The following is a 26,782-nucleotide window of genomic DNA, read 5'->3' as shown; positions in this document are numbered from 1 at the left end:
GTACATAAGAGTAAAACTTGTTTTTGTTTGGCTTCTTTCAGACAATGCAGCAGCAAATATATAATATAACAGCAAACAAATGGATAGAATATAGAGTGCAAAAAAAAGTTATAAAAATGTTTCTGGGGGAGGACCCCCATAGACATAGGCCTATGACCCCGGCCGCTTGGGGAGTCTGTTTTTGGCTATATAGAAGTGTATATTTGTACATCTCTAAATGTTATGATGAATTGACCATGGTAGACCCTATTGTAAACAAGTGTAATGTGTATGGTGTCGTCCACAGTTAAGTTTTTGTATTGAGTTGTGCTTGAAATGTACTGTAATTCTCCAATCTGTTAATAAATACTTCAATCATGTTGCTTTGCCAAGAGACGGAACCAGGTCCATAACGGTATTTCCCCAGTCCCCACGTCACTGTCACCTTTCATGACATTCTTGCCAGTACACCGTTGGCGTTATTCTGCCATGTCTGCTAATGCTTTTTAGTTTTTACTTTCGTATACATGATACAACAACTGCCAATGTTGGTGAATGGTGACTTATTCAGCCTAGATGCTTCTTTGGAGTAGCTGTGGTGCGTTACAGAATACAGACGTGCTCGACGCTAACAAAAAATATGCCAAGGATTTTATAATGACGTCACAGACAGTAGCCTGGTGGCGCAGAGCCTGGTTCGAACCGCACTTCCGGGTGACGGTGAGGTCACTGACGTCTCCTTGGTACCTTTATTTTAGACTCATAGACTCGATGTTACAGTAGTAGTATAACGTTCTTCTATCTGCTGTGCTACCCAACCTCTGGAACACGGTGTGCCGAGTTTTGATTAACGTCGCTATCGCTGACGCCACGTTTTATTACTACCTTTGGCCTGCTTTATGTTTCACGGTTGGCGTTGTTGCATAGCGTTAATTATTTAGCTACACTGGATCCGCGAATACAGTCGCCTCAGATTAATTGCTAGCAAAAAAGCTAATAACAAGTTAGCCGAGCCCCGCCGGTATCTTGCGACCACATAACGCGACGTTAGTGGACTACAGTACTCATTGCGTCAGGCTAAAAATACACTATTCTTGTTCCATCCATACTCTGTGCCCACCAAAAGTGGCGAGCCACACCGGGGCTACGTGTCTACTGTCCACGTCTTTTCCTGGTCATCTCGCTGGGAGTCTGCCACTCTACATGGTCGCTACAGTGAATCCAAGACGACTGGAAGAGCGAGTCGGAACCCGAGGCTGTGAGCCGAGCTGGCCTGAAAAATATCGTACCCGGCCGGGTGGCCTCAAGTCGGCTTCCCGAAGTGAACGTACCGTATTCCACCGTGGCTGCTTGGTGACCCAATATCAATTGGCACCCATGACCGTGATCTGTCACCAGTAGCACAAGGCTCGGGGACTCCTCGGCCACCTCTATCTCAACATCACCGAATATCAACTTTTACAGGTCAAAGGACAAGCCTTTGTTTACCTTTGTCTACCACCCGGGGTGACAGGATAATCGTGTCAACAGTGGAACACCATCATGACAACCATCGATAACAACGCAGACCATTTCATCAAGGTAATAAGACAAGAAATCCGAAGCCTGCAGAATCATGTATGCCTAGAGATGCATTAGACTGCCTCATATAGACTAGACAGCTGATCTAGGCTACTCTTGGCAAGATAAAATCAACTAATCAAGTGCATTGTCTGTGTGAGCTATGACATAGAAATAACTTTTTGGGGATCAGTATGCCTGAACATAACTGATTTTGTCAGTGACTGTGAACTATCTATCTAGAAGTACCTCACCCATTACGTTTTTGTTATTTCACATCTTTTACATCCCAGCAGGCCTAGAGATAGTATATTTATAAATACACATGCTTCACTTAAACCAGCTATTTTATGGTGTGGCAAAAAGACTTAGGGGTCCTGTTATGAATATATGATTTTTTTATCTGTGATGTTGTCTGTTGTATTGAATTAAAATGTGAGTCTGGATATCTTATCTAGAAAGTTTTACATTAAATACACAGCACACATTGCAATAATACTGATTGATGATAGGAGGTTGTCTGGATCATATTGTGTTCAGATCTGTGTAATGCAAGGGAGAGATACAGGATCGTTCATCATCCGATCCAGATAAGATTGACCCATGCGGAGTAATGACGACATGCGCTGTGATTATCATCAGACTCCGCATGTGTCTGCTGTGTGTGTTTATACAAAGCAGCTTGGACTGGCTTAGACCAGTGGTAGGGAGAACACATTAGACTACATGGAGACCAGGTTCCGGGAATGTGTTGGCCAACATGGCACAGGGTAGTGTGTGGGCCAACATGGCACAGGGGTGTGTGGGCCAACATGGCACAGGGGTGTGTGTGTGTCTGTGTGTGTGTGTGTGTGTGTGTGTGTGTGTGTGTGTGTGTGTGTGTGTGTGTGTGTGTGTGTGTGTGTGTGTGTGTGTGTGTGTGTGTGTGTGTGTGTGTCAGTGTCAGTGTCAGTGTCAGTGTCATAGATAGATGTGCATGTGTGTGTATATACAGTACACACACCAACAGTTAGCTATATTGTCAACATGTCGGTGTCAGAAAAAACACCTTGTAAAATCAGGCCCACTTGTCGAGTTGCACACCACTGACACCAGTCTCCTTAACATAATTGTGATATAGTCATGTGATAAATTTTGCTCTGTGTCTCCCCATAGGACATATCCATCCTAGAGGAGTACAACATCAACTGGACCCAGAAGCTGGGCGCTGGCATCAGTGGACCTGTCAGGTGAGCCTGACAACAGCTCCGTCTGGAGCTATCGCGGCAGGGGTAGAGCCTGTCCAAGTGCAGTGAAGATCACCCTTTTCGCAATATCGTATCCAAAAAGTAAAGGTAGTCAAATCTACAATTTAGGCATTTAGCAGACGCTCAGGCTCTTAATCCAGAGCTCAAGTCCAAGACTACTAAAGAAGATGTTTCAATTTTTAATCTCCGGCAAGTACAATTTTTAGGTCGGCGTGAAAAACATCCGTTTTCGCATTCAAACCGGAAGAAACCCAGATGCCAGTACTGCTGGGGGAACAAGGGGAAAACATGGCATAGGTTGAAATTTAGCGACTTAGGCAGTTGTGTCACCCCAAACTAAAATTGTTGATTGCTGTGAAACAAAATCAAACATATGTTGTTGTCTTGGACCACCTTTAGTTTTTGGATACGATATTGCGAAAAGGGTGATCTTCACTGCACTTGGACGGGATAACAGGATAATTCCAGACGGAACCTCTTCTCAGAGCTAATAGCAGAGGGTGAGGTTCCAAACAGGGCTATTTTTGAGTGTGTGAATGAATGAGATATTTCTTCTGACAAGTTAGGTCTGAGTGAAAAGGAACTTGCAGTTTGTGGTATGCAGAGTGCAGACTGCATGCATTGTCACAGCAGCACTGTCCACATAAGACGTGCTCCTGTGCCATTCAAGGTTAACATAGGCAGACCACAGACAGTTGTCAGTACTTGGCCTTTCCTGCCGTTGGCATACTTTTGAGTTTGAGAGATAGATGGGGTGTCTACATGTCACTCACTCACCTCCAGTTGCACTCTCCACCTCCTTTACACATTAACACTCAGCAAGGAACTAGTGAAATGCATCTAAATGAATCCAGATGGAAAACTTTAAATGCTAATTGCGGCTGTGAGCTTTGCGAGACTAAAATGTGCGGTGCGGGGCTGGACTGCCAATCAAAACAGGGTATTACAGTACCAGCTCTGGCTACAGTTTGGCAATGTGTAGTTTGCTGTCAATTCACCTCCCTTATAGTGTCATCTCATCTCATCCATGACACATTAACACACACTAAGAATATGAAGGAGCTGGAAGTTTATCAATTATCACTGGAGCAGGCAACATACTAGATCAATCTGAGAGGTAAAATGTTGTGCTTAATGTCCTAGAGTTGTGCAATGTTTACAAATTTAAGTTTCAGTATTTCGTACGGTATGTATGCTCACTATGCTGATATTAGTTGACTCGGTCTGAACTCTGAATGAAAGCATTATATTCTCAAACCTGCTCAGATTTATTAAGTTTTGACTCTGGCAAAAGTATAGAAATGGTTATTACTGGTATATAATATTCCAATTTGCTTAAATGATATATATCAAAGATAAAACATAAAGCCAGTGAATCAAATGTATCGTAGATGGAGTAGAGCAGTGATTCCCTAACTTTTTCAGAAGAGATCCAAAATATTAATTTGATGTTTCCCCGGGACCCAAACATACAAAAATACATGCTATGGACGTGAAAACTCCTCTGCTTGCTTTTGTGAAACCCCTTGTTTTTCGTCGTTTGTCACTGTACAAGTGTACAACATGTGACTTCCGAGTCCCGACCATGTTGGAAAAAGTCCTTTTCAGATGTACCCTTTATTACCAATATGATTTATGCTTTTACTCACCGTCTCTCCTTCCTTCTTTTTATTACACTCTGATTCATCATTATTGTTATGTAATTGGGATCTTTCTGTTACTCTTGCATTCACCATTGCTCATAGCTCACCTCTAGTCTCCTGCTCTCCTCTCCATCTTTTTCTGATTCATAATGTATTTATGTCTTTTGCTCACACTCTGTCTCTCTGTGATTCATTAGTTGAGTCACTTGGTGAACTTTGTTCATAGCAGAATGTTCCTGGTGCTAATGCTTTCATAGTGTAATCTGAGTTCAAGTATTGTTGCGCAGCAGCTGGCCTCATGAGATCACAGTTCCATTCGTCTGCGCAAGACAATCCATCTTGTAAGGCGTAAGCTTATGTATTTCTACCTGAAACCTAGGTGACTGGGCCAATCAGTGTCCTTCGAAGAACTAAAGTTCTTCAACAAGTTTTTCTGCAATGGCAACAATGAGAAGTGGCTGAATTAGAAAATAACAGTGGATAGCATTGATGCTGCTTTGCAGTATTGTTAAAACTCGCAGATATTTCTTAATTGAAACAGAGAAATGCAAATAACGGCCTTTCCCAAAACATAATGGCCTATGATTTTGTCTTTTCTTAACTGGCTTTGGCAAGATTTTAACAGCTTAGGGCGCTCGTGTGGCGTAGTGGTAAAGTCCCTGCCCACCCACCACCACGGAGGTTGTGGGTTCTAATCCACTGTGGTGCATCCTTTGTCGTACATCTGTGCGAACACATTTGGTGGGATGGAAGCCCAGTGGGGATGTATTCCTACGGTCTGGGGCGGCACCTGTCAGCAGGGATTGTTGAGCGGGAGGAGTAGGACAAAGGCTCTACGTCCTCCTGGTGGGGGCTCCTCACTGGCAGGTGAATCAGTTGGATACAGCAGAAGTGACAACAACACAGAAATGTGTGTGTGAGAAGGAACTAATTGGCATAACAACTAAATTGGGGAGAAAAAAAATACCAGCTGGCTCAAATAGTAGTGAAGATAGTTGCCCTCAGTAGTCAAGCCAGACAACAACATAAATCTTCAAATGCTACAGATACTACAAAAGCTGTCTTCCGTTTGTCATTTAAGTTCACAAAAGTATTGTTTAAATTAAAATGTAGGCAGATATACTGGCTGATAAACTCCTACAGCCAGTTGTTACAGTAAAGATCCTCAACTGGAACGTCTGTGTAATAATTGGGGATGAAGTTTATCTGCCTGTTTGTTCATGCAAGGCGTGTGAAGGGGACAGGACAAAAATAAATTTATCACCAACCAGTTATTATATAATGGCTAAGAACAGTGGTTCTCAAAGTAGGGTCCAGGGACCCTAAGTGTTCCTTGGGGGTTCTAAATGGGCTCTTAAGGTCCTTGCAATCTGCTGCGATTTTCAGGAAATAAAGCAGCAGTCAGCAAGGACCTTTACAGGCATTTACCTCTGAGTACAGAGCCTAGAGAAGGACATTACAGGCCTTTTCTTCTCTCTTTGTTTGAGGTCTTTCTTTGTAAGCATTGTTGTTTTACTGTCCTGGCCTGTACCCTTCACACGCCTTGGGTGAACCAACAGGCTGATAAACTCCTACTGTCAGCAGCTGCTACAGTAAAGTAATTGGGGAACAATATAAAAAACAATATAAAATAACAATAAAAAATACATTAACTTACAAGAGTAGTAATAATGTATAAGTTGGGTTATTTGAGTTCAAGAGATAGTCACAACTTATGTTAGTGAGTATAACCTTTCTGAGCCATGCTGATTATGTGGGTTATTTTGGAAGGTGAGGACACAACACAGCAGCTCAGACTCAGACAGATCAATACAATGATGAATGTGACACGACCAGTACGGCCACTACAGGCTTTTATAATGCAACTTACAAGATAGGGTGGCAACTTTAACTGTGAACTGTCTTGTTCTTGTACCTACTTAGTTGAATGACTACTTATAATTGAGACTTTTATTATTTGTATGTTGTTACTTGAACAAATGCAATTTATTAAAACAGTCACTCAAATCTGTCTTGTATTGATTTCTATTCACATGTTCCCATAACCGTTTCTTTTTTTGAGGGGCGCTAGCACCCTCCTGTTTATTTTTTGAGGGGCGCCCCCTATCTCATAGGGGGGGCTAGCGCCCCTCAAAAAAAGAAACGGTTATGGGAACATGTGACTAGTGTTTCCTGCAGCAAAAAGCTTTGGCATGGTGCTGGGCACGGGGGGACCCGAATTATTTTAATTAATTAATTAATTAATTAATTAGATTAATAGCAGTCATACTATTGTTTGTTGTGTAATGTTACTACTACTGTAATGTTATTGTTTGTTGAGCAGAGCAATAGTTAGGTCTGGTTACAGTTTTATTTCGCTATGAATGGATATTTACATCCACGTGCATACAGCTCCACTTCTCAGAGTATGTGTCTGCAGCAGCCTGTGTGCGTGCGTGCATCTAACAGACTGCTTGCAAGTTTGCAACATGGCTCTTAAAAAGGAAACTCATACTGTGGCTGCGTTCGAATTCATAGGGTTGTTCCCTACTCCCTACTCCCCATATGGGGATCCAGACTTAGTGGACTCTAATAGTGATGATTTCGGACAGTACTTCCTATATGGGGAGCACCGAGTGTGATGTCAATATCTGTAGAGAGCGCAATAAGTCTGCAGGTTCATGTACTTTTTATTTTCATTGTAGGCTACATATAAGAACAGTTTGAAAAGTAAACAAATCATCCCGGCCGTTTCACTCGTATGGATATGAAGAAACAACTGACTACAAGAAACCAGTCAAAACGTTAATGTTACTGCTGCTGAATTAGTTAAATGTTCGCTAGAAACAGACTGTATCAAGTAAGTGACTGCAGGCTGTCATAAACAATAGAGAGCCACCTCATGGATGAATGAAGGAATGAATGAATAAATAGGTTAATGAAAATATGTTTGCAGGCATTTAGGCCGATGTTTATGAAAAATCACACCCGTGTGAACTGAGTGGTGCAACTCCCCCCTCCCCCCCCCCCCTCTCTCTCTCTCTCTCTGTCTCTCATTAGCAGGCAGCAGTGCAGCACTATCTCTCTCTCTCTGTTTCTGGCACAACAGCGCCACTTTTGGTAGTCATTGGTACTCATGCTCATAGTGACATAGTCAGGTGGGTGAACACATGGGTGAACACATAGGTGAACACGGACATTGCTGTTCCTTGGAGTGGTTGCACCACTCAAAAAGGTTATTCTCTTAAAATTACATAGGCATAATGATTATCAATAAATTAATATTATATCCATATTATCCAGCAATATGAAAATACCTTGACAATATGAAAACATCATCAGCATTAACCACATGAACCCCTGCTATGCCTGGGGGGGAATATGCCAAAAATAGCCCATCTATAATAAGCAACGTCCGTCGTGTGAGCTTGTAGATCGGCTACTTTTGCTAAAGATTTTGGTGTTAGCAGAAACAACAGTTAACAGAAGCAGCGCATGTGCGCCAACGCGTGCATGTGTGCTCAAGAGCAAGCTTGCGCAATGCATTATGGGGTAGAGTTGCTTCGCTGTGACAATGTAGTGACCATCGGATGGTCCCTACAATTCCCGGTGCATTGTGGGATACTTCAGTCCACTACATTAGGGTGCAAAAATGCTCACTGCACATTCGGACACTTTAACAAAATGGAGGAATCCCAAAGTAGTGCACTATATGGGGCATAGGGAATGAATTCGGACGCAGCCTGTCTCTAACAATGCTGCTGCTCACCCACTCTGCACCGCTGATGGCCCAAAGACGCTCTCTCCAGCTTTGGAATGCGGTCATTGATTGGTGATTGTTAATTGAGTCTATTGAGACTAAGCATGTAACGATACACTCAACCCACGATACGATACGTATCACGATATGAGGTTCACGATACGATTTTTCACGATATTTTAAACACAAAATTATTTAAAATGACCGAATTCTTTTTTCTTTAATGATTTATCTTCCCCTCCAAGCTTTTTTCACATTTTTCATTTAACTAGGCTACATTGCAAAAGTAGCATTACTTTTCATGTAAAATGACTTAATTTAATAACTGTAAACATGCTTTCTTGTTTAGAACCTAGCTCGAGCTAACAAAAGCTTTCTTTGATGACATCTTAGGATAGATGTAGACCTATTTGACAGTGCAGAAACATAATTGCCTTTCTTGATGTATTAATGAGCATCAACGACCATCACCTGGGCACAGACTCACAGCTCCCCTCTGCAGGCCTCTACTAGACTACTACTGAAAGTGACTGCATGGAGTCTGTCTCATTTCTCTCAAAGCACTTGAATATGATTAAAGCTCACATTTCATATCACACACCATGATTCACTAGCCCCCCTAAAAAACAAAAAAAAACAACATTTTATTTTTATTTTATTGCAGCTCTTATGACAAACATGGCGTGATTTAATTCAAACATGTTGTGACGCCATGCCAATAACATTGTGCAGGAAACCCTGCTATGTCCAGCTTTGAGGGTTTGTGTAAACACAAACATTGTGTTAACACAAACATTGAATGCCATTGACAATGAATGGCCAGCTTTGAGTGTTTGTGTAAACAAACATTGTGTAAACACAAACATTGAAGACGAAGGTGAGGACGCAAATTGTGATTGGCCGGGATGAGATGATGTATGATGATAAGAGCGCCCCTCACTTCACACGGGTGTGATTTTTATAAAATGCCCCGTGGTGCTGCTCCTATTCCAAGGACTTTCAAGACTTCCCAGAAGGTTCTGTGGAAAGAAACCCACATACAGCTGTGCCAGATTAGACTCCTAGGGCTCCAGAGCTCACGTCTAAAGAGAATGTTTGGTGTCCACTGAATGGAAGGGAGTAGTAGTAGGCTAATGGACCGGTCAGATTTTGAAACAAAATGCTTTGCCTACATAGTGCGGAAGAAAGCACTATGAGTGAAATTAACATTGACAATGATGTATGCATTCGATCATATTCATATCGAACTCCCCACATTTTCAGAAACTCAAACACCATTGTGTAGATTCACTCTTGTTTGAGTCACTGAGGAGGAGCCTGTGCAGCTGCCTGAGCATTTCACACAACAGACGGACTGTGTTTGTTGACAAAATATGCTTCTTATAACTCCTGGGTATAAGCCTCTTTCATTGACTGGTTAAGTAAAACAACATTATTGAAAGGGTTTTTACACTGGATTGTCACAGAAAATATTACCCATACATCACCTAATCAACATGAGTTAGACTTTAATATATTAGCACCCCTCACTTCACACGGGTGTGATTTTTGAGTTTTATATGACGGGTGACAGAATGAGTGCAATGGGGTTAAATATACAAAGGATCAGAATTTGATTGGTACATATATGCCTTCACCTGCTCCGATCTTACAGATCAGGGCATGCCCAGCAAACTACTAAGGATCCAAGAATGCATGTAAAACATCTCGCTCTGCTGTGGTCCTATGTGGCAGTGGTTCGCAATCTTTTCAGGCTGTGATCCCCCCCAAAATAATCGCATTTGAAGCTAAATTTAAGAACTTGGAATTAAGCACTTGGAATTGTAGGAGTTAAGATATTACATTACGTTTGACTTGGTTCTACAGATAAATATAGTGAAAATAGCAGATTGCTTGTAAATCAGCTATTTTCATATATTTGACAGTAATCGGTAATCCGTTTTTATAGTATAGTTTTATAGTTTGTTGATTCATTAATGCAATGGTCTTCATTTCTTTCTTTTTGAGATATTAAAAAGGTCTTCCTTACATTGTCACCTCACTGTCATGTGGGGACCCACGGGTTGAGAACCATTGCTATGTGGGGACCCACAGGTTGAGAACCATTGCTATGTGACACTGAAATGTTTAAGACGTTGAGTGAGTTATTGCTTTTTTCTCCTCCTCCTCCGTTCCCACAGAGTATGTGTGAAGAAGTCGACGCAGGACCGCCTGGCCCTGAAGATTCTCATTGATCGACCCAAGGCCAGAAATGAGGTCAGAGTCACCCAGTTATGCTTGTGTTATCGGCTATTTTGCTGTCTCTAGCTGCCTCTCAGGCTATCTATCGACATACTTCTGCCTCAGTCTGTTCTGTATGCCTGGCTGACCATTTTGGTTGTCAGACAGGCATACCTTGTTTTTCCATCAATAATTCTATCTGTGTGTTTTGTTGTATATGTTGTGAATACCATCTTTCCATAGCTCTCAGTGCCTCTGAGCTTCTCCATGTCATTGGCAGAACCCTGCTCAGATCAAGCTGCTTACAGTACAGTTACAGTGCTTTTGAGCAGGTCAAAACAGTCTTTCTTGCCCATCATTTTTCATCAGTCTGCTGAATATTTTACATGTTACTATTATATTACAATTTATATGCTCACTTTAGCTATAACAAATGAGACACAAAATGTGTTATTTAATATCTATGCCTTTCCAGTGTTTCAAACTTTTTGCTGTTGCTGCTTTGGCACCTGAATTTACCTCTGGGGACCAATAAAGGTTTCTTATCTTAGAGGACATTGTTATAGTAAGTGATTAATCATATTCCATCTCACCTCTGTATAGGTCCGTCTCCACATGATGTGTGCCACCCACCCAAACATAGTCCAAATCCTGGAAGTGTATGCCAACAGCGTCCAGTTCCCCCATGAGTCCAGCCCAAGGTGTGTGTGTGTGTGTGTGTGTGTGTGTGTGTGTGTGTGTGTGTGTGTGTGTGTGTGTGTGTGTGTGTGTGTGTGTGTGTGTGTGTGTGTGTGTGTGTGTGTGTGTGTGTGTGTGTGTGTGTGTGTGTGTGTGTGTGTGTGTGTGTGTGTGTGTGTGTGTGTGTGTGTGTGTGTGCGCGCGTGTGCGTCCGCTTGTTGCGGTGTAAAGATTTTCACACAGCCACAATTATTTTCTGAACACTGGTAATACTGAGTTTTACTACTACAGCCGTTGCCCACTACCTGCAGATCAATAACATGTTAACACCCCGAACGCCCGGGGTTATTAAATCATAGCGCCCAGCGATTTATAGCAGCGGAGCACTTTTACCGACGGACCGGATGTTATCCCGGATGTGGCTGAAGCAGCTAGATGTAGCCAAAACACTCTAGAGGCGATCAACAACAACGGGAGGTATGATTAATTCTACTACAACTAGCGACGGGACCACGGTGGGCCGTCTAACACATAATCTTTGTTAGAATTGGACGGAATGATTTAGATCAAGAGTTATTAACGTTTTAAGATTTTCGGTCTCGTCGGCTAAACGGGGGGAACATTTTCGATGGCGTCCCACTGTTGCGCAACATCTTATGTTGCGCAACAGACTATCTCAGCCTGTGGAGCGATGCGATCGGTTTGATATCAATAATCTCCGTCCTTTTGATCAATCTTTGCCCTGGGCGCTGGGCGTTACTAATTGAAAAGGCGGAGAACTTCGTCCTGTGCGCTCGGGGTGTTAATCAATGAGTATTTGCACATTGCACGCACAGGAAGGCCCACCTTTCGAAGCAGATGCCTTTTCCTTCCTCAAGTCTCTTTCTTCTACTTTTCCACAGAACTGCACAATAAAAATACACAAAATTATCTTTAATTTAGGGCTAACACCATTTCATTCAACAGTCAGAAGTATGGTTACTGATAGGCTACTGGTAAAACCACACACTGGCCTAGAAATGTGTGGGAGTTTGCACACGATTATCTTTTGCTATATTTTAGATCCTCCCTGTCAACCAGTTGCCTTCCCCCACTCATCATCTCTACGTCTATGTCTCCATCTGTTATCGATGTTGCTTTCTTCTAGAGCGAGACTACTAATCGTGATGGAGATGATGGAGGGTGGCGAGCTGTTCCACCGAATCAGTCAGCACAGACACTTCACTGAGAAGATGGCCAGCCAGGTTACTGAGCAGGTACACGCACGCACGTGCGCACACATACATTCTCTGGCAGTTGACTATGTCTACCTGTATTTTTCAAGTGTTTTACATATAGCGTTTGTCTACTACTTTATCAACACTTCTCCGCCCTTGTCAGTCTGTTTCTTGAGCTTTGCACCCAATAACATTCTTGCTCATAGCTGCCCTCCTACGTGGTATTATCATGCTTTTTTAATTCTTTGTTCTTGCTTAATGTAAATCGCTCTGGATTAAGAGCGTCTGCTAAATGCCTAAATTATAAATTGTGGGTCAACTAGCTACTGTAACATTAGGGGCTGTGTCCACAGAATACCATTTCTTGAGCTGGCATCGCCTGTGTGTCTGTGACGCTGACGCACTGGTTCTTTTGGAGAGGAGCATGGTAATTTACGATCCAACGTTAAATCGTTATCACAACCGTGAGAATGTTTATGTTGTTTCAGCTAAGCTGTGTTTGCTAATAATGCTGTTGACAGGACGTTCGAGCAGAGCAGCGGTCAATAGGTTTGAACGTTGCGGGTTACGATAAACATTGTGTGCAAGCGCTCTGGACATGATATTCAAATAAAAAGTATTTCTGTGGACACAACCCCTTGTCAGCCTTGCAGTCAAAACTCTAAGCAATGAATACCCAGTCCACTCAACGCAATAAGCTTTTTATGCAAAGATGTGACTGAGCCTCTTTCTTTGCACTTTTTAGATCAGTCAAGCGTTGGAACACTGTCACTCTATGAATATTGCACACCGAGACCTGAAGCCGGAGAATCTCCTCTTCAAGGACAATTCTCTGGTAAGGTATAGGTAACAAAGGTACACACACACACACACACACACACACACACAAGTTTGCAATAGCCACAATTAAATTGTGGAAATGGTATACACTATACAGTATGTAATATTAGCACCAGGCTAGCTTAACATACATTCTTGCACGAGCAACCCCTTCTCTGATATTTCTGTAACCCCCAAGACTCAGCTCTTCAAGAACCCCCACCTACCCCCAAGTGAAACGCAAACTATCTTGACCTCATCCAAGAGACACAGCTATTGCTATTACTACCCTTCTCAGTGCAATACCAGTGAATTACCTTCGCGTTTCTAGGCTTTCCACACAGAAATTGAAGATGCACAGTGGATATGGCGTCACATCATGTGTTTGTTTTGACACTGCAGCTGCACCTATATACTTAGCATTAACAAATATACTAAAATGGTGTGCCTAATGAAATGGGACAACCCACCACAACTTGAACACAGGCTTTTATTGCATTTAATAACAGCATTTTGTTTTCAGTTTGTGTGCCCTGTCCAATCTATGTGGTTTTCCAAATAAAGGGTAATTGTTTCTTTTTTGGGGGGCCAGTAGAGCTAATTTGTCTTAGGGTTATGAATGCATGAAAGTCAGAGAAACGTACTTACGCCTATCGCCCAACTTTGGGCATAGGCCACAAACAAGAGCTCTCCAGGCATCCCGGTCCTGGGCCATTTCTCCAGCGGTCCCCATGTGTGGCTAGATCTCTTCACATCTGCATCTAGGTCACGCCACCAGGTGTTTCTTGGTCTACCTCTCTTCCTTCTCCCTTGTGGGTTCCAGAACAGGGCATATCTTGTGATACTAGATGCAGGCTTGCGAAGGGTGTGGCCAATCCATCGCCAGCGACTTATGAGATTTACTCTTCCACAGGGTGCCACAGTTCCAGGTTACTGATTGCGTTAGGCCAGCAGATTTCGGAGGATTCTTCAATCTAAGGCACGTGTTGATGAAAGTCTGTTTTTTCTTTGTGGTGTTAAAGGGGAAAACCACCCAATTTCAACATTTTACTATGTCATTAATATACCTTAGAGCTGTTGTGTGGAAATAATAAAAAGTCCCCCCATGTTGTGTTTCAATAGAACTGTAATTATGAAAAAAATCATTAACATGGTGAAACACATCTTGATGACATCATCAAGATGTGTTTCACCATGTTAATGATTTTTTTCAGACCTCTAGTTCTTGGAAACACAGCATGGTGGAACTTTTTTATTATTTCCACACAACAGCTCTGAGGTACATTAATGACATAGTAAAATGTTGAAAATGAGTGGAATGCCCCTTTAACTGTTGTTCTCCAAGTTTCTGCTCCATACAGCAGAACCGGCTTTACCATGGAATTAAAGATCCGGATCTTGGTTTTTATGGGAAGATCTGAGGATCCCCAGACATTCTTCAGCTGATGGAAAGCTGCTCTTGCTTGTCCCATCCGAACTTTCACGTCAGCACTCGGCATCTGTCCCGCCAACTTTGTCAACGATACTGCCTTTATGTGAAGCTCTCCACCTCCTCTAGTGCTTCACCTTCTAGTGTGATGGGGGTAACGTTGTCAGTGTTTATTTTGAGGACCTCTGTGGATGGTGAGGCCAAGGCATGTTGAGATGGCTGAGACTATGTTTGTCTTCTCCTCCTTTTGATGTTGGGTGTGGGGAAACCGGGAAAGAAGAGCCAGGTCATCATCATCAAAGTCAAGATCGTCAAACTGTTTCCAAGGTGTCCACTAGATGGCATTTATTTTCTGTGCTGTGGATGACTTCATGACCCAATCGATGGCCAACAGGAACGGAAAAGGTGACAATAGGCTTGCCCCACTCCTGTCCTCACCTGGAAGGCATTGGTGAGTTGCTGGCCGTGTACCACCCTGCAGGTCATGTTGGTGATCTTCTCAGGCACCCCATAGTGTCTCAGTAGTTTCCAGATTGTCTCCCTATGCACACTGTCAAATGCCTTTTCATAGTTAATAGAATTGACATAGAGAGGCGAGTTCTACTCCAATGACTGTTCCAGAATGATCTGCAATGTTGCCTTCTGGTCCGTGCAGGATCTATTCTTTCGGAAACCAGCTTGATGGTTTTGGAGGTGTGGGTCAACTGCATCTTTCAGCCTATTTAAGAGCACTCTGTTGAAGGTCTTCCCTGGTATAGACAACAGTGTTATTCCCCTGTAGTTGGAAGTCTCTTGTTCGCGTTTCTGTAACATGTGTTTTTTTACGGGGTGGAGTTGTTAGCCCCACGTCCAACCCCCAACTTGGAGGGCCAGGTGCTGCCTTTCGTCGAACCTTTCCCCTGAAACCCCTGAAACCTTGGTTGAACCTGCCAGGGGTATGACCTCCGCCGGTATAGCCCTCAGAATCACAGAGGCACACAAGACTCCCTACCGTGACATGGTAGTAACACACGGGAAGGAAAGTCAGAAAACTGTGCTCTAAATAGTTTTCAGCCACGTTCTCTGTTTCCTCCTCTGATTATTTATGTCTTGTTCCATTCAGGATGCTCCTGTGAAGTTGTGCGATTTTGGCTTCGCCAAGATTGACCAGGGAGACTTGATGACCCCTCAGTTCACTCCTTACTACGTAGCACCTCAGGTACAACACACACACACACACACACACACACACACACACACACACACACACACACACACACACACACACACACACACACACACACACACACACACACACAGAGACTTACAGATGCAATATTATTATTGTATTGTTATGTTAGCACAGTCTCTGTGAAACATGTTCCTCCCGCATTTCATTGCTTGTACCTATTATGAGTAAATGACAACTAAACCAGTCATTCTGTCCTACAAGTAACCTGTTGTTAAATACAGTAAGTGTGGATTTCTGCTCATCTGTTGTGTTAACGTACACTTGTTCTCCAGGTACTTGAGGCTCAACGAAGACACCAGAAGGAAAAGTCTGGAATCATACCTACCTCACCCACTCCCTATACCTATAATAAGGTGAGACATATTCCACTGGCCTATTTGTGGCCGCCACCTGATGCACCCAGTTCTTCATAATCTGATCCTTTCCTATTCAATTTGTTATCTACACCAGGCCTTCTGGCTGTAATCCATGTCTCTCTCACTCTCTCTTCATCCTCCCTCCCTCCCACTCGCTTCTCCTCCAGAGCTGTGACTTGTGGTCGCTGGGTGTGATCATCTACGTGATGCTTTGCGGCTATCCGCCGTTCTACTCAAAGCACCACAGCCGCACCATTCCCAAAGACATGAGGAAGAAGATCATGACGGGCAGCTTTGAGTTCCCCGAGGACGAGTGGAGTCAGATCTCTGAGATGGCCAAGGACATTGTACGCAAGTAGGTCCCCCCCCCCCCCCTCAATATTTCTCTACTCCCCGACAGCGAGTGGCTCAATGTGTCCCATTGAAGTGTCTTCAAGTATGAGACGGCTCTCTCATTTGAAGTCACTCTTCATAGTGATGTCTGCCAAATGTGAATGTAAGAGTTTGTCCAAGTACACCATATGCAGAGACAGTTGAGTTTAACAACTCAACTGTCAGGACCTGTTGAGAGGATCTTACATTTCATCACTGGTTACGGGACTTCTTCTTTAGACAATTCTTAAGATTACCATCACTGCATTACTCAGCATTGTCCCTGCACACACATTTATAGAGCAGTGTACACTGCCCGGCGCCCACAGATGTCAGTCATCAGAGGACATATGCTTTTTTCTGCTGAGTGTCTGTCTAATGTTATTCAATATGGTGGTGCGTAGTTTTACACTAACTAACTAGTTAAGTGTAGCAGACGTAATAATGCAGCAGCCGTAACATTGTTATCATTGCCATCCACAATTAGACCTACGTTTCAGCCCACAAACCATGATACAGTTCACAACCTTGCAATCAACAAAACGACTTTGCTGTCATCCAGATGAGCTAATGCACACAATGCATAGCCGGTTAGAGTGGAGAGAGCAGACTAAACTGTAATGGTTGGTGAGCTTTATTTTTATGATTTGTGCACACAATCCAGTGATAAAATAAGTAAAAAGAATAAGATGCAAGCTAGTGCATTGTAATCCTGTAGAGATTATATTTTCAGCTAATGTTCGCCTATTTTGGCAATTGTTCCCCTATTCTGACATGCCCAGAATAGTGATGCTACTGTAGTGTTCATGTGTGTAATATATTGGGCTAAGGCTGCCTAATGGGGGCTCGTCTAAACATTTTGTTTTTTAGACTTGCGCTAACAATTCTTTTTCACACATGTTTGGCATCCTTGCATAAGAAAGTAGGATTCTTTTTTTTTACCCACAGAACACGCTTGAGGAGCTGCTGTTTTTAATAGCGACCTCTAAGATCAGTCTTTCTCTTTGTCAGATATTGTCTCTCTCTTATATTTTAGATTAGATTAGAATGCACTTTATTGATCCCTTGAGGGGAAATTGAATTGTGACTGCTGTTTAAAGTAAACATAACGGTCCATACTTACAAAAAAATGCAAGATAGAAGGATCTGGTTATTAATCACTATCAGTGATTCACTGACTAGACTACTATTCCTCTATCTAATCAGTATTTATATACAGTACATAGTCATGGTCTTATATATTGGCAACTGGACCCAGTTAAATTAGTTTGTTTCTATAAACACAGAAATAGAAATGCAATAAAGATGATGCAAGACATGTTTCATGTGTTTTAATTATGTTGAGCCCACAAAATATGAAATGCCAACATACACCCTGTATTGACGATCTTGTGGCCTCTAGATCCTGCTATCGTGGACAAGATTTTCCTTGTGGTTCACTTATGCTGTGGCCACAAGATATTACATGCCCATGAGACCCTGAATTTGTAGCTACTACCACTGTAAGTTGAGCCCACTAGATGAGGATCTTGTGCCCACAACATAACTAACTGCCTATCCCCTTTCGTACAATGTGTAGGGGAAACATGTGTACAAGTGTACATTGTACAACGTATGTCCGGACTGGTTCTTCCCTTTTGCCTTCCTAACTTCCAGGCCGTTTCCCTACTTCGGTGTTACCGATGATACTAATTAAGGCTCTGTTCCATTTAGTGTGTAGTCACTGTAGTGGTTCTCAAACTTCTTAATTTTAAGGAACACATAACTTATGGGAGTCTGAGAGAAATGGACCCGTATGGGTCCATTTCCACAATGGACCCGTTCCATTTGTACACTCTCAGAGTCACACACCCGTACGGGGCCATTTGGAACCCATTCACAAACACTCAAATGTGTTCAGGACCTACTGGTGTAGCAGTGTTTCCAGTGAGCCAACATAGACAATAGCAGCACCCTGACTCTGTTTGACCAGAATGGTACAGAGCCTTCACTAGTATCAGTGGTAACACCTGTGAAGGAAGTAGGGAAGGGGCCCGGTTTAAGTTTATTCCAAAATGGCGTGTGTGCATAGAGGCAATTTATGTCTTTCCATCGTTCTCCCCCTGTACTCTGCACATCTGAACTCCTCCTCCTTCTGCAGGCTGCTGAAGGTGAAGCCAGAGGAGAGGCTCACTATTGAGGGGGTCTTGGCCCACCCCTGGCTCAACTCCACCGAGGCTCTGGACAACGTGCTGCCCTCCGCTCAGATGATGATGGACAAGGTGTGTGTGTGTCTGAAGGAGGAATCTGAATTCTTTATTTTGCACATATAAGGAAATTGACGTGAGTTGGGTGCTTTGTATGTTCAGATGATACGGTACACTGTATTAAGTTCTCTAATGTCATCAATATTAAATGAACTAATACAGGGTAATTCACCCAAATCTATTGTACATTTCTCTGTTGCTTCCCCTTTCCCCTGTCACTGTTTGAAAGACTTATTTCAGTAAATAAAATTATTTAACACACTACAAAGGTGTGCTCAGCTGAGAGGAAATCTCTGCATAGAGGCACGCTCCAATAATAATATACTGTTTGACACATTAACGGCACACGGTGTGTCTCTCCCTCTCTCTGTGTCTGTGTATCGATTGTTGTATATGCATACTTGCCGCTGTAGGAACGGTTAAGTTACAGCTTAACCATGTGGTCATGCTTGTACTCTGGCTCCACCATCTCTATGTGTCTTTCTCTCACTCCCTCTCTCCATCAGTCTCTGTCCATTTGTCTGAGTCAGTAGGAACTAAGTGGAAGAGATGGACTTGGCAATTTCATAAATCTTGCCAATGAGAGTGAGACCAACCAATAAGAGTGTTAGCATTTCAGTGTGGCTTGTGCTACAAGGACAGGAGTGCTGTAATTGGCTACTAGTAGATCCCATACACTTTACGGATTGCTTGCGCCCAATTGGCTAGTTTCACTCTTGTTTCGCTTACATACATCCCATACCCTCCTGCCTGGAGGGATAGTGGTTCTGAGATTGAGGAAATAAATACAGCTGTCAATTGTTGTTTTGCGAGATTACCTGCAGAAAGGCGAACAGGTTTACACAAGCTTGTGATCCAGTTTAATTTCTCATTCATCCACTTTATTTTTTAGTATTTAATTAGAACAGGAAGGTAACTGAGAGCAAAGAGATGGGAGACATGTCAGGAGCCTGATTTGAACTCGTCATTGGAACTCACAAGAAGCTTGTGGTCTGTGCATTAACTTGTTGAGCCACTAGGCATGATCCCACACAATTTAGCTTCTTTTCATGCTAAATCTATTCCTGAATGCCAAGGTTTCTGTTGAAGACTGATGAAGGTAGTGTAGTGAAACCCTGCTCAGGTTTTCCATTTGTGCTTCTTGCTGATTCCTACATCTCTCTCTTGAGTATTTCTCTTAGGGATGTGTAAATGTGTCAAAAATGAAAATCGATTAGCATAATTCAATATTAATCAATTATCGACAAATCGATAAGCCCCCCCCCCCCCCCCTGCCCCCCCCCCCCCCCCAATATATATATATATATATATATATATTTATTTATTTTTTAAAGAAAAAAAAAGTGTTGAGCCAATTGATCACCATAGCAACCACAGCCTAGGCCTGATTAGGTAAATTCCCAACACCTGCTAAATCCTCCAAACATGTATCTTGATTGGAATCAATCTCCACTCACACTCAATGACTCACACTCCTCATGCAGCTACACAGACACATCCCAGGCACACTTTGGTAGGCCTATAGCCCTGTCCTGTTTGGATGACAGTATTGCCTTTCCAACTGATTTTAATTTAAAAAAAAAAACTTTTATTTTTTTCCCCGATTATCGATTATTAATTTTCATAATCGATTTCGGGTCCCGTTAACGATAATCGATTTGTCGACAAATCGGACCCATCCCTAAATTTTCTCTCATGTCTCTTCTATTTGTTATCCCTTATTGTCTGTACCCTTCTAGGCAGTTGTAGCTGGTATCCAGCAGGCCCATGCAGAGCAGTTGGCCAACATGAGGATTCAGGATCTGAATGTCAGCCTGAAGCCACTGAACTCTGTCAACAACCCAATTCTCAGGAAGCGGAAACTGCTTGGGTAAGGTTAATCATCTTGCTGCTTGGATCTTTAAAAGGATTCACTCACTGATTGATACATAGGGCCCTCTCTTCTGCCTGGCGCAATGCTGCAAGGCACATTCCGACTCCGTTGTTACATTCACAGATGCAGCGCATTTTGAGCTTGTAGATAAACTATTTTTGCTACATTAAATGTAGAAAAACCTTTCTGTAGTATGACGAAGTGGGGCATTAATTTAAGAAGAAAAAAAACCCTCATTAAAGCCTGAAATATGGAGATGCAAAACCTCTGCCCAACAGTAACGATATGTGAGCGATCTGAGATCCAAAATATATGCCATTTGTGTGTATGCTGATGTAGTGTCTGTCTGACACCGTGGTTGGCAAAAAAAAACTGTTCAGAAGGTCTCCACTAAAACAAGTCTAGTTTAATTCCACTTTTGTCAGGTCAGTGTGAGAGTCTACAGTTGGGTGCCACCGATATTGTCCCTTATCATTTGACCCATTTAGGCCTGACCTCAACATTTTAAAAAATCCTTCTAAATCCTCCAGTTTTCTGAAATAAATATTTTCACGATTTTTCAAAAATAGCAGACCTACAAGCTTGTAGATCTGCTATTTTTCAATAGCTAAATTATAACAATGTTTAAAACACCAAAAGGGGTTCCCGCCCAAAATGGGTTAACTGTCCTTTTTTCAGATCACGCAAACCTCAGCAAAAAGAAAAGGACAATATCGATGGCCTCCAACTGTATGTCCTCACAATCGATTCTTATGAACTATGTATGTATATTACCTATTATTTCTGGTCCATATGGAAAGAAATATTGTTTTATGTGTTCATTCCAGCCCGAAGCCAAACGATGGTTTCTTCATTCATGACCCAGAAAACGGAGGGGATGACTCCAATGTAGCGCTGGAGAAACTACGAGATGTTATAGCCCAGTGTATACTACCGCAGGCTGGTCAGTACGCACACACACACACACACACACACACACACACACACACACACACACACTGTTCTATGTATTACTGCTGCTACTTCTGAGCCTTTATTGACAGCAACAGTGGAGATAGACAGGAAACCAGGACAAAGAAAAGGATAGTGGCAGCAAATGTCGAACCAGGACCCCACGGTCAGGCATTAGAGCCTGTGTGGTACGCGCCCTATCAACTTAGCTGTCGGGCACCCAAAATTCGTGATTGATGGAGCAGCCAGCGAATATTAAATTATAATTATATTAGGGATTTACAGTATGTGATAATGTTTGGTATAAACTAAAAGTATTTGTTGCATATTTCTGCATGTGCATGTGTGTGCTCACTGTATGGCCGTAAAGGCAATAAACGTTTAATTTGCAATGTGACAAATTTGCAATGTGAAAAATTCCAATCATAAGCCACTTAGCAGCACTGCCGTATGTATAAAAGAGGTTAATTCAAATGCTCTGCTGTAATGCTTTGGTCCGATGAGTAAGTGCCAAGTGGATGTGATGTAATTGTATGTTGATATAATTAATACAGAGGGTTTCTGTAGACGGTCAGTTGTTATTAACCTGACTCCACCAGCTGGTGGCAGCAGTGAGTTCCTCCTGCTTCCCATCTGGACTCTCTCCTCCGATCAAATGCTGATCGGAGCGCTATGCGGCCGTATGCGGCCACTACAGGCGGGATCAACGCAAGACTGGTGACGTATTGTAGCTGTGCCACAGCGCAAATGTAAACACAACCTAACAGGACTACAACTCGAAATTATTATGGAGATATCAGATTTTTGTCCCGCTGCTTCGGGTTTATCGTTTTCTGCTTGAGAGAGACCAGATGCAGGCGGGAGGAGGGAACGTGTGAACTCATTACTTCCGCAATCTGGCCGAGTCAGGTTAAGTTGTTAGGCCCCCAGAAACAAATCATGTTCGATGTAATCCCTCTCAAATGTGCAGGTGAGAACGAAGACGAGAAGCTGAACGAGGTGATGCATGAAGCATGGAGGTTCAACAGGGACTGTAAACTACTGAGAGATGGCCTGCAGGGCCTCAGCTGGGATGGTCAGTGGTCTTCTACTTCTCTATGTCCGCAATGTCTGTGCTCTAATTCTGCCATTTAAGCATTGTATAAGATTCAATAATTTTTATTGTTACAGCTTACTGTATATACACGTACATAAGAGCACACTTCTTTCTCTGAACTGTATAGCAGCAATAATAGAGTATCTGTGTACCTTTCTCAAATGTATGCATGTATTTGCATTGCTCATTAACCGCTACATCATCTGCTGTAGTGTGTGTAGAGAAATAAGAGAATAGTGTAGACTCTATAGAACGATTCAGAAACGGGTCTCATGGTCGCAGGCAACGTATTTCCTGTAGGCGGAGATGACATATCTGTGGTGTAAACAGTCGGCTCTTCTACTACATTGAATGGGAAAGTGACTGATGTTAGTCTGCTCAAACGTTACTCTTTTACCTGCTTTTTACTAACACTTACTTTACAAAGATGCCCAGAACATCGGGATGAACCTGTGTAGTTTATGGCTGCTCCAACAGTAGTGGCAAAATTCAACTTAGGAGAGAAACGGAATGTCAAAAAATACACCGCGGTGGCTGAGACCATAGCCATAGAGTAATGGTTGAGATGAAGCAGTGAAAGATACATAACGTCAATCTTTTTTTCTTTTTTTTTCTTTTTTTGGCTTTCGCCTTTATTTTATATATTTTATGGAGGGACAGACAGTAGGCTGACAGGAAATGGGGAGAGAGATGGGGGGAAGACATTCAGTAAAGGCCATCGGGATCGGGAGTCGAACCCGCGGCACACTGCCAGACTGGATTACCAGCCAAGGTGCCTGGACCACTGAGCCATGGCTCAGGCCCATAACGTCAATCTTAACCAATACCCAATCTTTCTGTTGTATGAACACAAGGCTGCTGTACTTTATACCTCATACTTTAAATGCTTAGTATGAGGTATAAACTAAAGCCTTGTGTTCATACAACAGAAAGATTGGGTATTGGTTAAGACTGACGTTATGTATCTTTCAGGACCTTTCACTGCTTCGTCTCAACCATTTCTATATGGTCTCAGCCAGAGCCATCTAATAGAGTTGCGATATTGAGGGGGCAGAAAACAGCCCGGTACGTGGTTCATGTATTCGCGCGAGCCCATAGACTCCAATGCATTCCGTAAACTTCCGGTTGTCCCTATTTGAAGCCTTCAAATAGAAGAGCTGCCATTGGACTGGCCCCATGAAGTGAACGGAGTTTGCGTAACTCTGTCTTACTCTATGGCTCTGGTCTCAACCACGTGGGGTATTTCATCCCGATGTTCTGGGCATCTTTGTAAAGTAAGTGTTAGTAAAAAGCAGGTAAAAGAGTAACGTTTGAGCAGACTAACATCAGTCACTTTCCCATTCAACGTAGTAGAAGAGCCGACTGTTACACCGCAGATATATATATATATATATATATATATATATATATATATATATATATATATATATAGCAAAAATCAAACCCTTTCTCTCCCGCCCCGACCTCACCAAAGTTATCCACGCTTTCATTTACTCTCGTGTAGACTACTGTAATTATCTATACTCCTGCCTCTCAAAGAAATCCATCAACCGGTTACAACACATTCAAAATGCTGCAGCTCGCCTCCTAACAGGCTCCAGAAAATTCGATCACATCACCCCTATCCTGGCCACCCTACATTGGCTGCCTGTCTCATACAGAATCAATTTTAAAATACTTTTATTCACCTTCAAAGCTAGATCCGGACTTGCTCCATCTTACATTTCTGACCTACTCGACCCCTACGAGCCAGCTCGCGAGCTAAGATCATCCGGCACGGCCCTTCTCTCAATCAAATCAGGCTGCAAAAAAACTGTAGGCGACCAGGCATTCGCTATCCGTGCACCGTCTCTCTGGAATGCCCTGCCCCTAGAGATCAGGCTTGCTGAGTCTGTGCCCCGTTTTAAATCACTCATTAAGACTCCTTTTTACAAAGCTGCATTCGACCCCCTACCGTTGTGATTTGTGATTATTTTATTGATTTCTTCTGTTGTGATTTTGTGCATTATTGACAATGTATTTTATTCTATAGTGTGCCTCCTTGCTATGTCTTTATATATGTTTCTCTGTTAAAGCACTTTGTGACTGGTTCTTAAAAGGTGCTATACAAATAAAGCTTTATTATTATATTATTATATGTCGTCTCCGCCTACAGGAAATACGTTGCCTGCGACCATGAGACCCGTTTCTGAATCGGTCTATACCCTGGGGTCATATTCTCTTAAGGGGCGATTCACACTATGGTCTCGGGTGCGCACTCAGGACTTGGCAGATGTTGTGGTAGTGACTGTGTGAACGATGCGTACCGTTCCTGGGAGTTAGTTGTGTATTGTTATGTTATTATTATAACTCAAGACAACGTCAGGAACACAGCCAAACTTTATTATTTGCTCTAAACTCTGAAAGTGACTCTTCTTCTGTGACATCACATTCTCTCAAAGCCCCATAGTCCACAGCGCCCCTCTGAGGCACATACGTTGAATGAAGTGTACCCGGGTGCGCTGTTGAATCTCGGCCAATGTGAATCATGGCCAGCGGGGACCAGGCAACCGTATTCGGAAACGGTTCGAATGAAACGGACTCTGTCCGTCTCAGTGTGAATCCCCTATAAGAGAATATGACCACAGGGTCAAGCTAGATGAGAAAATGTAATTTTTAAAATCACATAGTAGCCTCAAACATAGCACATTTTAGCTGTATTTCTACTGTATTGATTACTGATTCTCAATTATGGTAAATTTAAGTGATTGTCCATGTTTCTATGTCTTATTAATGATGAAGTTATTATCGATATAGATAGATCTTAATGGGTTCACTTTTCTCTGTGTTTTCAGGGCGAGGTTTTTCTGACAAAGTGGACCGCTTGAAGCTGGCTGAGATAGTGAAACTGGCCATTGAAGAGAAGACCAATCTCCAAGAGTCTCAGTAGCAAACAGTCTTTCTATCTCCTTTTCTATTGTTTATTATATATCCCTTTTAAGCTCATAACTGTAAAGAGGCTTTTTCATGTAAATTAATCCGCTAAGATTGACTTTTTCTCCCATTTATTTCACTTGCAAGATCTATTGTACAGCTGTAGATATATTTCAAAGAGGAGGCATTAGTACCATAATTTTTTAAAATGAACAACTGCAAAGAACATGAAAAAGAAGATATATTTTCACTTTTTTCAACAAAAGAAAAGACAAAAAAAAGACAAGAGCAGAAAAACTCGTCGAAAGAAAGAAATTATTTTCTGGGAGGGAATTTTTACTAGCCACTTGTCCAAGATGCTATGTGTTATCCCACTAATTTTATTTCATTTTATTCTATTTTATTTTTGCTCTTTTAACCATCCTAAGAATTATATTTATTTAACAAAGAATTCCATTATTTTATATCCTTTAGCCTGGCAATAGGCTCTAAAGTAGAGTCAATAGATTGTGACTGTTCTTCCATACACAGGCTACATTTGAATTGTCTAAATGTGTTTTTTTTTTCTTTTCTATGTAACTTCCCATTGACCTTTCTAGCAGAAGTCTGATGGGGGGAAATGTTTTGCAAGGGAATCTAAACGGGTGCTGCCATTTGTAGCCCTGCATTTCATCCTTCTGCCCAGCACCCTGGTAACAAAAGGCCCTTAGATTGCTCTAAAACACTAGAGGGACTGGCTTGTTAGAAAGCCATAGTTTAGTCTAGATTTTCCACAAACACACCAGTGCCTAATGAACGATTGAAAGTGCATCGATTAATACATTCTTTGCCAAGTGTTTAATGGAGGAATGGATGAGGCTAAATTAACTAATTGAATATTTTATTAGTAAAAACAAAAAAGAAGTACGGCTTTCTTCATTTTGCTTATCTGACAAACTATGTTCCCTTTTGAGGGTATTCAAGAGTTTGATCTGACAAATTAAATGAAGTGCAGTATTCAATAGCTGTATTTGTTTTCCAGTGTATTTTGCCCCATGTAGATGTGATGCTGGAAGGTCTTGAGTTAAGGATGATTTATACTTAGTACTCCTGTATGGCATTGATGTTGTGTGAGATGATGCAGTCAGCTGGGTTTGCTGTTTTTCATAAATGTTGTCGAATGTACTGGAATTCACATCTGGGCCAATGATTCAACGCAATGGTTTCAGTTGCT

At 42.2% G+C, this 26,782-nt stretch overlaps 1 protein-coding gene across 1 annotated transcript; it reads left to right on the top strand.

Moving 5' to 3' along the window:
* Positions 1 to 741: 741 nt before the first annotated feature.
* On the top strand, positions 742 to 25,683 carry mapkapk5 (MAPK activated protein kinase 5). Its single transcript, XM_079515607.1, has 14 exons — positions 742 to 1,560; positions 2,695 to 2,768; positions 10,349 to 10,424; positions 10,992 to 11,089; positions 12,214 to 12,322; positions 13,029 to 13,118; positions 15,634 to 15,729; positions 16,035 to 16,115; positions 16,286 to 16,473; positions 18,631 to 18,751; positions 20,476 to 20,606; positions 21,437 to 21,552; positions 22,531 to 22,635; positions 25,491 to 25,683. The coding sequence occupies exons 1-14, from the start codon at positions 1,522 to 1,524 to the stop codon at positions 25,583 to 25,585; spliced, it is 1,419 nt and encodes a 472-aa protein (XP_079371733.1). The 5' UTR covers positions 742 to 1,521; the 3' UTR covers positions 25,586 to 25,683.
* Positions 25,684 to 26,782: the final 1,099 nt, after the last annotated feature.

This window comes from Electrona antarctica (genome assembly GCF_951216825.1).
Source record: "Electrona antarctica genome assembly, chromosome: 12".
Taxonomy (NCBI): domain Eukaryota; kingdom Metazoa; phylum Chordata; class Actinopteri; order Myctophiformes; family Myctophidae; genus Electrona; species Electrona antarctica.
Note: the sequence above shows the minus strand (reverse complement) of the source record. Positions and strands in the feature narration are given on the sequence as shown.

Excerpts from the sequence above, each read along its gene's own strand:
- mapkapk5 (XM_079515607.1), top strand. The coding sequence starts at position 1,522 with ATGACAACCATCGATAACAACGCAGACCATTTCATCAAG. Across the intron at positions 13,119-15,633 it reads TCTTCAAGGACAATTCTCTG|GATGCTCCTGTGAAGTTGTG; the intron begins GTAAGGTATAGG and ends TGTTCCATTCAG. Across the intron at positions 16,474-18,630 it reads GCCAAGGACATTGTACGCAA|GCTGCTGAAGGTGAAGCCAG; the intron begins GTAGGTCCCCCC and ends CTCCTTCTGCAG.